This window comes from Leptosomus discolor, chromosome 11, assembly GCF_034619465.1.
Source record: "Leptosomus discolor isolate bLepDis1 chromosome 11, bLepDis1.hap2, whole genome shotgun sequence".
NCBI lineage: Eukaryota > Metazoa > Chordata > Aves > Leptosomiformes > Leptosomidae > Leptosomus > Leptosomus discolor.
The window spans coordinates 704,473-716,083 of NC_141401.1; the positions used below are offsets into that span (position 1 = coordinate 704,473).

General features: G+C 55.2%; 1 protein-coding gene across 1 annotated transcript; it reads left to right on the top strand.

Annotated features, from left to right (window-relative positions):
* The first annotated feature begins 416 nt into the window (after positions 1–416).
* On the top strand, positions 417–11,349 carry WDR76 (WD repeat domain 76). Its single transcript, XM_086471353.1, has 13 exons — positions 417–485; positions 816–1,148; positions 2,011–2,103; positions 3,771–3,826; positions 4,683–4,803; positions 5,604–5,705; positions 5,793–5,836; positions 5,923–6,076; positions 6,400–6,552; positions 7,900–8,114; positions 8,605–8,757; positions 10,248–10,301; positions 11,094–11,349. Exons 1-13 carry the CDS (start codon positions 417–419, stop codon positions 11,347–11,349), a joined length of 1,803 nt encoding a protein of 600 aa, XP_086327479.1.
* Positions 11,350–11,611: the final 262 nt, after the last annotated feature.

Genomic DNA, 11,611 nt, shown 5'->3' on the forward strand with positions numbered 1-11,611 from the left:
CATCGGCCATTTCTGGGCGCCCACTCCGTGAGGGCTGCTCCTGCGCGCTGCACGACCCCTCCCGCGAGCCTGCGGGCCCTTTCAGTTCACCGCGCTGTTAAGAACGTCCCCCTTTCCCTCTCCTGACCGTGCCAAGCTGCAGCCCGTCCCCGCAGGGCACCATTCCATCACCCCTCTGCCGCCCCCCGCTCCTTCCGCCGCGGTTGCGACCCCTTCCACACCTGCGAGCCAGGGCGGGGGCCAGCGCGGGCCCCGCCGAACAGGGCAGCGCTGGGGCGGCGGGAAGCGGGGCCGGCTGCCAGGGCAGGGCTGCACCCCCGGGAAGGCGCCGTGGGCGGGAGCCCGCCCGGGCCGCCCCTCGCCGGAGCGGGAAGCGGCCGCTCCGCCCCCGCGCCCGGCCCGCCACTGGGCCCGCCATGGCGCTCTCGCAGGCCGCTGCGATAGAGGCCGAGGAGCCCTCGCCGCACACCCGGCAGAGGATGCAGGTCCGGGGGCGGGTGGGGAGTGGGGCCCGCCGTGAGAGCGGCCTGCCCGGGGCCGAGGCTGGGGGGAACCGGCGCGGTGGGGAGAAGAGGGGACGGTGGGTGGAAGGGCCCGGAGCCGGGAGGAGAGGGGCCGGGGGGCGCCCGGAGCCGGGAGGAGAGGGGCCGGGGGCGCCCGGAGCCGGGAGGAGAGGGACGGGGGCTGTGAGGCGAGGGACCCGGAGGGGCCGGGGCCGGTGAGGAGCGTGGCGGGAAGGCGGGTGTCAGGTGCGGGCACCGCGGGGGCGGCCCGGTCTGCGGATCGCCGCCGAGCCGCCGGTTCCTCCTCAGCAGGAGTCCACCCCGACGGGGCCGGCCGAGGTGCGGCTCAGCCCGGTGCGGGGCGAGCGGCGAGCCGTGGCGGCCCGGCAGCTGCGGGTGCTGCTCACGCCGCTCGCCGTCGCGGGCCGGCGGCTGCCCCAGAAGCGGCTGCTGGGCGCCTACGGCGGCGGCGGGGCGGAGGGCAGGGCGCCGGCCGGCAAGAGGCTCTGCCCGGAGCCGCCCCCGGCCCTCCCCAGCCCGCGGAAACCGGCCCCCGCCGCGTCCCCCGGCAGCCCGGTGGGCAACGGCCTGGACGGCGTTTGGGACGGGGACAGCGACGGGAGCGACGGGGGAGACGCCTCGCTGGTGAGTGCCCCCCGGGACCCCCCTCCCGTGCCCCCCGGGAGCCCCCTCCCGTGCCCCCCGGGAGCCCCCTCCCGTGCCCGCCGGCACCGCCCAGCCCTGGGCCGCTTCCCAGAGCACTCGGGGGGGGTTTGCTCCTTGGCTGCAGCAAAGGGAAGGCGGTTGCTCAGCCATTCCGAAGATACACGTTTATTAGGTTTATAAAAGTAAAGTTTGAAAGTATTTTTCCTCTTTATGTATATTTTTTCTTTTTAACCTCTCTGACTGGCAGTGTAAAACTTCACTTTACCCTTTCAGAATGTCTAAGGGATGAAACAAATGCTGCTGTTATCAGCCAGAGTCTGTAAAACGCAGTAGCAAAAGCACCAGTGTGTACTTGTGCTGTCAATAACCATCTTCCAGGCCTTTTACAGGTGGATGCAGGCAGTAAGATGTGATGGTTTTGTCAATGTTCATTTATATTTAAATCATCATTTCAGCTTGGCAAGTACACCTTCTCCTCTATAAAAGATACAAATGATCCGAGGCTGTATGCTGTCTATGTGCAATGTTGGCTGTATCGCTGAAGTTCTGTTCATTGAGTCACTTCAGTGCCGTTTTGGTTCTGGCGAGATTTTGATGAACTGTCCTTTTGTGGAATTAATGCTAGGAGTGAGTGTTGTAATGCAAGCCAGTACCCATACGGGCAAGTTTTGGCATTGGCATGGGATCCCCCCAGTCTGTATGGGGCTTTTGTTTGTTTACAAATGCGTCAAACCACTTTTAAATAATTTAGACAATCAATTTAGAGACTCACTTCCCAGCAGCCTGGGGCAGGCCCCGTAACTGTCCGATGAGGAGTAACTGGCCTTTCTTTTTTTTGTAGGATGGATCCTCACAGTTATCGGCTTATGAAAGGAAAAGACTAAAGAACATTACGGAAAATGCTAAATTCTTTGCTGCTTTAAAGCTGCATGAGGTTTGTATGGAATCTGAGTAGCATCAAAACGTGCTCTCCCAGCATAGTGGTTGTGCTGTCGTCCCTCTCGCTGTGAAACCCTTCCCCGGCAGTGGCGGGGTGTGGGAGGAAAGCCACAAAAACGTCCTGAGACATCAGGACTGCCCTGACCGGATAAAAAAATGGAGGTTTGTGCTGCTCGTTTGCTTTTCCCGAAACAGGGAAGGAACCAAAACGCCACGGGGATGGTGTGCCGCAGCAGCAGCGCCCAGCCCTGCCAGTGCCTGCGGTGCCACAGCTGCGGACCCGGCAGCACCTTGGTTTTAAAACGCTGGCCTGGTTTGAGCGTGGTAAACATGGAGGGTGTCGCTACTAGAAGCAGACGCTGCCTGGAAACACTTTTCCAAGAGACTTAACTAAGAAGGAAAATCACTGAGCAGAATTAGTTCTGTCTCGGCTCGAACCAGGACATCCGCCCCCGTGAAGGTGCTCGTGTGCGTGCCGTGGGCAGCGCGGGGCGGTACAGGCAGTGTCCTCGCTCGTGCAACGCCCGCGGCCGCCCCTTCCCGTGCGCCGCCTTCCCCGAGGAGGGCCTGGAGCGCCGGCGTTGGGCGCAGGTTACCGAACTGAAAGGCTGCGGGGCCCGCGAGGCACCAGGAGGCAGGGCTGGGGCTGTCGGGAGGGTTCAGCTCGCCGCCGCCCCGCACTCGAGAGGCTCTTGGGAGGAGCCCGCAAGGCCGGTGCTGCTGGAGTCCCTCTCCAGGCTGGGTCTGGTCTGGGTGGACACAAGCGCGTTACGATTCTTCTCGTGTTGGAGAAGTTGTCTGCACGGTTAAGGCAGTGGAATTTCAGATGCTGTCGCATGAGTAGGACCAGATCGTTGCCCTTTTCCCGTTCCTTCTTTCTCTTAGATTATTATTTTCCTTAATTCGTGCTACACCCCTTCTCTGGCAGCAGCGAGGGAGTTGCCTCCTCGAGTGGCCGCATCCTTGCCCGCCTGTTGTACCAGGCTGCGAGATATGGTTGGGCCTGTCTAGTAGGCAGCGAGGACTGAGACTTGAGTAAAAATACCTCGGTCTCTTCCAGTTACCCTCGGAGAGGTCAGTAAAGACCAGGCACTCAGGCTGTAATCGCAGCACTGGCCGCAGAGCGGCGAAGACTAGCCAAAGGAGCTCTGGCCATCTCGGCCACCTTAGTACTGGCCAGTGTGGGCTGCCAAGCCCAAGAAGCAGGTCAATGTGTTCAGGGGCCGTGGAGCTTTGGCTGGGGCCGTGCTGGAGCAGTGGCCTTAGGGGTCTGAGCTGGGCATGCCAGAACTTTTCTGGAGTCCAGCTGGACTAAGGGCCTGGCTTCAACATGTGACGGGGAAGACTCTGCGCGTGGAGGCCTCTGGTTCTGCTCGAAATGCCTTTCCGTGTCTGCGTGTGGCCCTGAGAGCCTTCCCTTTGTCCTGTGGCGAGAAGGGCCGCGCTCTGCTGCCGCGCGCCGCTCACAGGAATCGGGGTTTCCTACCGGTGCGGGGAACCAAAGCGGACGCAGCCAAGCTTGATGCCTAAAACCCCCTTTTTATTGTTATGGGTAATTGCAATGTAGTTTATTGCAGCCTTTAGGTGGCTGTATTTTATACAGGTTAATCTTTTATGCTTGTCATGTACTTTTCTTAACGTTGTTTTTTTTTCCTCTTTAAGTCAGCTGCAAGACTTCGCCAAATTGCAACCAAAAGACAATCTCACGCCACCAAAAGGTAAGATAGCTGTTTGTGGGACTTGTGTCGCTGTTCCTCCACTGTGTGTTCGTCAGCTGGTTTAGCGCTTCCCTCTGCACGCCCCTGGTGCTGTGAAGAGGGAGAGCTGGCGAGGAGTCTCCCTGTAAAGCTAAATCTGAACACCTGGTTACCTTAAGCTCTCCGCATTCATGAGCAGGCCGCTCGTCTAGCGGGTGCCTCTCCTCTGCCATCCTTTGGAAAGAAACTGGCAGTATTAATATTTTTTTTTGTCAAATCACAGAACTTGTTCTTTTTGTAACATCTGTATTAAGGTACTTCAAACACTTTTCTTCTGATGGTATTTTTGCGTGATGGCTGAAGAAAGAAATGTTAAATGATGAAAACAAACGATGGCAAAAGGTGTGGGAAAGAAAGAGAGGGGGAGAACTAGGTGCAAGGCATAGGGTAACCAGTTTGTGTAGGAGAAAAGACATTGGGCAGTGCCGAAACAGTTCCAGGCGAAGCAGAAAAAATGAGCTTAAGTCCAAACAAAGAATAAGTTACACGGTGAAAGGAAGTGGGAGAAGATGACCGGAGCAGTGGGTGGAAGGCTGAGTACGCATGGGGAGGGCTGGGAGGAGGCACGGCAGGGCCAGCGGGGTGCCTGGCCGGCCGCACGGCAGTGCCGTCCACGCCCTCGCGTCGCCACGGGCTGGGTTTGCTGCTCGTTGCTGTTGCCGCCCCTCCCCGAGCGCCCAGACCCCGTGAGGCCGTCAGCCTGCGCCGCGCTGCGAGCGCTGTGCGCCTGAGCCTGCTCTGTGCCCTCGGGCTTCCACGCAGGGCACCTGGGTCGTTTAACCGTGGCTGTAATCTCGCAATGCTCCGACTGTTCTAGAGCTAAGCCGAGGAAGGCGGAAGATGAAACGGTGCGGCGAAGGTCGAAGCGCTTACAGAGAGTCGAGCCGTCGGGAGTGCCGATGCCGGAGACGCCTGCCCAGCCAGAAGCAGAGGAATATGTGAGATGGGGACGGGTTAGAGGAGATCTGTGTGTGTCTGTGTGTGTCTGTGTGTGTCTGTGTGTGTCTGTACACAGCAGCTTTATAAAACCGGTGCTGGCAAAGTTGACTAATAACACCTGTCATTGCTGAGCTTACTGGAAATCTCTTCAGACGTGTGGGAAGGTGCGTTACGCAGCGGCAATAATAAAAGGTAAATTCTTTCACCCTCGAGCATCCTGAGCAGGCTTCCCGTGTCCTCTGGGTGTGAGTCAGCGTTGTGTGACTCAGGTTGGTGCAGTCCTGCAGTTTGGGGTGATCAGAAGGGTCCTGAGGTAAAACGTGACGTGTTTCTCATCAGCCCATAGATTTGAGCAGCTTTAAATTCAGAGCTTTATTACTCTGGTTTAATGTTATTTCCCTGTAGCTTTTGATCTGTTTTATTTTCCTTTGAAATATTTATTACCTTTTTGAAGTAGTTATATGGCAACAAGTGAAAATCCTATTGCTCTGGGAGATGGGAATTTAAATCTTCTGTGCTGTAGAATAAAGCTAAATCTCGGTAATACAGTTCTCGAAGATCAGCCTTGCTGGAGTATCAGAAAGGAGAGGAAAAACACAGGGCAGCTCTTTGTCTTTGCTGCCGTGTTCAGTAAGGTTCTGTTTATCTTTTTAATAAGATTTTGATACAAACTTTTTTTTTTAGGGTTTATTTCTTGTGTTGTTGTAGATGTGTTCTCAGACTATCTGGTGCGTGGAAAGTCACAATTCGCCCTGTTTGTAATTTTAGTGAGTTCTGACCGTGGCTGATGTCGTTGCAGCCTCAGGTTCCAGCCGGGCCTTTGCCAATGATCCCCGAAGATCAGGTGGGGAACAGCACCTCGACAGAGGACTTGCTGACTACCTGGATGAGGATAAGTGAGGTAGTGTTAGTTACAGCTGGTTGTTTTTTTGGTAACATAATCTAGCTCAGGTTCTAGCTCTGATAAATATTCCCTGTCTGTCTGCAGATGAAAGCTAACGGCACTGAAAAGCGCACGCCTGACATGACAAGGTATCTGAAGGCAGCAGCTAAAAACTGGGTGCTGTCCTGTTCTCCTTCCTTCTCGTGCATAGCTAACGTTTCCTGATGTGGTCTAGGTACCAGGACGGCCTGAACAGCATGGTCCTCAGCGAGGATAACGTCAGGAAGGTGGTGAAGTTCCGCGTGTGCTCCATGGCTATCCATCCTTCCGAGAGCACCATCCTTGTGGCAGCCGGAGACAAGTCCGGGCAGATCGGTCTCTGGAATGTGGTGAGTTGTCAGGTCCTCCTCACCTGGCAGAGCTGTGTGAGGGCACAGCCTGGGGCATCGTTTTGTCGGGCTCGTGATGGTGTTTTGGACTTTCCCCCTTCTTACGGGTAACACCAGGGCGTCCGTGAAATTGAGGCTCGCCAGAATGGCTTGAAAGGTCTGTCGGGTCCTTGGCAAGAGCAGGTTTAATGGGAGGAAGGGTTGCACTGCTAATTTTCGGGGGCAGAGCGGAAGAAAATGGATGACTAGCTGAAAGTAAAGGTTAAAATAAGATAGCTGCAGTGACTAGCATCTGTATCCACTGAATCTCAATTGGTTTTCAGAACTGTAAGTCGGAAGAAGGAGCACGAGCCTTTCTCCCGCACAGCTACCTGGTCAGCTGCATGCATTTTTCCCCCTCTAACCCTGCTCACCTGCTGTCTCTGAGCAATGACTCGCTGCGGTGCGGGGACGTTACGAGAGCTGTCTTTGACGAGGTGAGTGCTTCCGCGGCTGGGCTGCGGGCTGCTCCGAGATCCCTTGGTGTGTGCTGCTGTGAGGTTCTCGTTGTACCCAAATTGTTACTTGTTGGGTGTTTTGTTAACAAGAAAGTTCAAGATTGCATTTGCACAAGGACACGTGAAGGAACCTTTAATTAAGGTCATAAAAATGTGGAGATGCTTCCTACTCAGTAAAACAGCAACAGCTTGTGTGCTCCCCATTGCCTCCCTGCAGAGACAGTTGCAATTATTGAACTTAATTTCCCATCTCCCTACTTAAGCAGTGCGTGCCTCTTTTCAAGAGCATTACCTTTTAACGGTGACAAACGAGGGCAACTTCAAGAACTACATCTTGCCAAAAAAGCCCCCACCCGAATAAACACTGTGAAACAGCACAAAGCTTGAGCTGACTTTGCTTTTCTCAGGCTTCAAGCGAGCAAAATGCTGTGACTGTCTCTGGGTGAGCCAGGCAGCTTAACCGAGGAGCTGCCTGGTGCTGGCTGCGTTTGCGTAGTTTTGGGGGTCAGCTCTCCGACTTGGGAAACCAGAACCAGCTACGACAGTTGCAGCTTTTTTTCCCAGCCCTGACAGGCACCGTAGTTTTGGGGGGTTGCGGGTGCGCCGGCTGCTTGGGAGGTGTCTGGGTGGTCGAGAGGCCGGTGCAGGGGGGCTCGTGCTTTGGGACAGATGCTGGCAAGAACGTGTCTTAGGAGGCTGGGGAGGAGCAGGGCCGTTCTCCTGCTCCGTTGTGCCGGCTTAGCCAGCCTCGCGAGGCCGCTGGGAGTGCTGCTGCCACGGGGGAGGGCGGCTGCTGGTGGGAGCCTGCACAGCCAGAGCGCTGGAGCTGGGAGCTCTCCTGCAGCGCTGTTGTGCTCGTGGCTAACTGCTGCTTTGAGGGGAAACTGCCGTGGGATGAGATGGCTGACGTCCTGACCCCGATCGCCCAAATTACGGGAAGCCAAATTCACAGCGGTGCACCCCATTAAAGGTTTCTGCAGCCCCGGAGAAAGGGACGGTGTCACTAGTCCTCGCTGGAGGGTAGCAGCCATGCGATTGCTGGAGCAGAGAGGTGACAGGGTGTTGTCAGGGGTCAGACAGAGAGTTCGGAGAATGTTGTTGCCAGTTTGGTTTGGATGTTCCTTAATTACCTCCTCCGTGGAATGCAGTCTTACAGGGATGGCTGAGGCTGGAGCTCTCAGATGAGGTACTAATTCATTAGCACCTTCGGTGTATTAAAAAGGGAAAGCATGAAATCCCCAGCCTGTGGAGCATTCTAGGTGTTAGGAATAACTCTGGGTATTTCGTTGAATAGTTTTTGTTTCCTCTGACCCTTTCCACGCCCAGATATGCAGAAGCGAAGAAAGCTTCTCTTCCTTTGACTTCCTGGAAGAGAACGCCTCCACGGCGGTAGTAGGACACTGGGATGGCAGCGTCGCTGTGGTGGACAGACGGACCCCGGGGACGTCTTCAGAGCTTCTGGCAGACATCGGCTTCACGAGAACGAGGACGGTCCACGTTCACCCAGTGAACAAACAGTATTTCGTGGCTGCTGGCTCCGTGTACGTAGCTCCAAGCGAAGTGCAGTTACTGGGGTTTTCAGGGCTCTGTCTGCATTGGTGCCTGAAGCCAGCGGCAAGCGGCACGTTTGGGGGGCAGGAGCGGCTCTCGGCGAGGCAGACAATTTGCCAGCCTCGGTGTCTGGTCAAAGCTTGCTTGATCTTTTTAGAAAACGGGTTTTTAGTTCTCAGCAGGAACTGCTGACGTGATACGCTTCGACTTCCCTTCACCTTTTGCTGCTGGGTACAGAATGCTGTGACGAGGCACTGGCGTTTGGCAGGTCGCCGTGTAGAGGGGTTTTAAGGAGCTGGTGGTTTGGGCTGGGTTTGGGGCGCTCAGAGTCCTGTGGAGCCACCGGCTGTTCGAGGGCCTGTGCCCGGCTGAAGTTCTCACCGCGGCTCCTAAGCCCTGCGGTGGCTCTCGTGCGTTTTCTGGTCAACCAGAGCATTTGAGTGTCACCTTGTGAAGCGCTGTGCGTGCCCTGTGTTGCAGGGATGTCTGTGTTTACGATGTTCGGTACCTGAAGTCCAAGGGGAACAAGCCTGTGAGCTCCCTCAGGGGACACACGAAAAGCGTGGCTTCCGCGTATTTCTCGCCTGGGACTGGGAGCAGAGTGGTGACCGTGTGTGCGGACGACAAGCTGAGGTAAGACCGTGTGGGAAGGAGTAATCTTCCTGGACAGGGCCAGCTGGTATTTGGTTTTCATGATGATTTCCTAACGGCCCTACCCATCACGGAGAGCTTTCTGTGTTTATCACTTTCGGGTTTACTTGCATTGGCATTTTTAATGTTGTTTTTAACGATCTTTTGGGTTCTTTTCCTAATTCTCATTTTCCTGAAGAATATTTTAACAGTGATCAGTGAAATACACGGGTGCTGTTGGTGTTTAAAAACCAAACAAAACCAAACAAAAGCCCTGAAACCAACCAAACAAAACCCAGCCAAAACCCTGGCTCATGAATCCAAATACAAAATGCTCAGAGGCTGAAATTATTTTTAGCTGCTAGGACTCAAAACGGGGATAATACCGGCTCTTTGGTATCTAGCTTACCACTCGGGAATTTAAACTGCTGTGAGCAGCGGTGTATTAGAGACCTAGGTTTTCTCTGCTCCCTGGTTCTGTGACCATAATTTAGGTAATTATCCGTGTAAATACCTGGTTGCACCTGCATGTGGGCCCTGGGCGTGTTTCGAAGTCCTGCACGTGTCGGAGAATAGCGGGTACGAAGTGGGGGCGGTGCAGGCCAGGCTGAAATCAGCTCTGCAGCTTGTGTGTGCTCTTAAAAACGGGGTAAGCGGGTGGGTCTGGGGAGGATCTGACCATGGCGCAGTCCTTACAGCGCTACATGTTTTGTCTGGAAGTTGGATTTCCTTTCTTCCCCTTCCACATACAGAGGAAGTTCTGTGCGAGTTCTGAGCGGCCATAACGCTTTCTTTCCTATACTTCCCTATACACTTTCTATACTATACTATATAGTATTTACTATATATGACTGAAGACTGTGTGGTGGGCGTGGTGGTGGGCTCTTGGCGCCAAGAGAGCAGGCGTCCGAGTACAGAACGGGTACGGGCACACCGGGATTGTGCTCGACAGAACAGAGGAAGCAGATCCGGGCTCCTGTACTCGCTGCCGCCTCGGGAGGAGAAAGAACGCAGCTTGTAACCGGGCGGCTCGTTGGACTTTCTGCCCTGGGGGGTGGGATCCTGGCAGTTCTTCGGGGTGAAGGAGAGCCCCGAGCAAGGGGAGATCTGTGGTGGTTTGTCTGTCAGTCAGCTCACGCCTGCCTGAGGCAGCCCCGGCCCTGGAAGCTGCTGGTGGTGGGATGTCCCTGGCGCTGGTGTTGTCCCTTCCCGGGCGTTCTCTGCTGGGCAGCCCGTTGGCGCAGTGGCAGTTGTCCTGGCGAGCCGCTCTGGTGCTCTTCCTCGAACAGCTTCCGGGAAGGATGGCCTTCCGTTCTGGCTGGAAGCAAATCCAAGGAAACAAGGAGATTTCCTAACAGCAGGTGGAATGTTGGTGCTTCCTTTGAGCCGGACGTCTGTGCTTCCAGGCTGCTGCGTGGCGTGGCCCGTGCTGGTCCGTGCCCGGGGAGGAAGGGGCTGCCCTTTTGTTAACGCCCCCCTGTTCTCTGTTACAGGGTCTATGACACCACCTCTCTGTCGTCGACAGCAGCACTTCTCAGTACCATCAGGTAGGCTGCGCGGTGGGGCCGGCGACAGCGCGGTGGGGCCGGCGACAGCGCGGTGGTGGCATCAGCGATGGGTGCAGAGGCTACGTGGTGGCCTGTGTCCCAACAGCCTCGGGGGCGCTGGCAGCCCCAGGACCCTCCTGGCCTGGGAACTGGCCCTGGCCCTCAGAGGTGCCTGTGTTGGCTTTTGATGGTAAAGCACGACGGGGCACAGCCTGCTCTGAGCCGGGAGCATCCGCAGGAATCCGCAGGGAGCGTTCCCGTCTTCCCGCCTGCCTGGAACAGGCCTTTGTGTGGCCTTTGAAACGCGCTTTGGTTCAGATGCTGCGTTTTCTAAATATCAAAGGTCACTTCTTAGGGTAGAGTGCGTGTTTTTGAGTGGAGCCTCAGCACTGAGAACACCTTGGTGCTCCACAGGGGCGAGTCGTTGCCGGGGTGGCTTGTGAAGGAGCCGAGTGACCGGCTTGAGAATTCTTAGTTTGTGGTTTATCGAAAGGCTTGATGCGTGCGTGTCCTATGTCTGCTGAAATATGGGACCACGAGATGTCACCACTTTGACTACTAACTGCTGATGTCAAAGTACCCTCTGCTTTATCTTCTTGCTGCACTGCATCTCTCTGTCCCATCCCACCCACCCCAGGACAGCGATCTGCCGAATGGGGCACAGTGGGTGAGAGCACTGATGGGTTAGAAGGCGAGGAAGATGGGTTTAAGCAAATATGACATAAATACGATACCTAAAAATGCTGGATTCAGTAAGAAGAATGTTTGTCTCTCTCGTTTTCTTCTCTGAAGACATAACAACAACACGGGACGCTGGTTAACGAGGTTCAGAGCAGTGTGGGACCCTAAACGGGAAGACTGCTTCGTGGTGGGCAGCATGGCACGGCCGCGACAGATCGAAGTCTTCCAAGACACTGGAAAATTGCTGCACTCCTTTTCTAACCTCGACTGCCTTGGGTCCGTGTGTTCCATTAATGTGCTTCATCCCACTCGGAACATCCTAGTGGGCGGCAACTCCAGCGGCCGCCTTCACGTGTTCAAAGAGTAAAAACATGGGGCTCAGAAATTTTTTTTTTTTAATTTATTTTTTTTTTTTTTACTTTTTGCATTAAATCTGTTTCATCTGTATTAAGCTGTTCCTAAGCTGACTGCTTTCTCAGGACAAAAGTGTATTTTAAAGGCTTAAAAATAAATCTTCTAAACTACCTTTGGCCTTCTCCCCTTCAGTTAAAAGAAGACGTTAATCCTGCTCTGGCAGTCCCTTTGTACCAAAACGGGTATTTTCCCCCAATACCGAAGGTGTGTTTCAA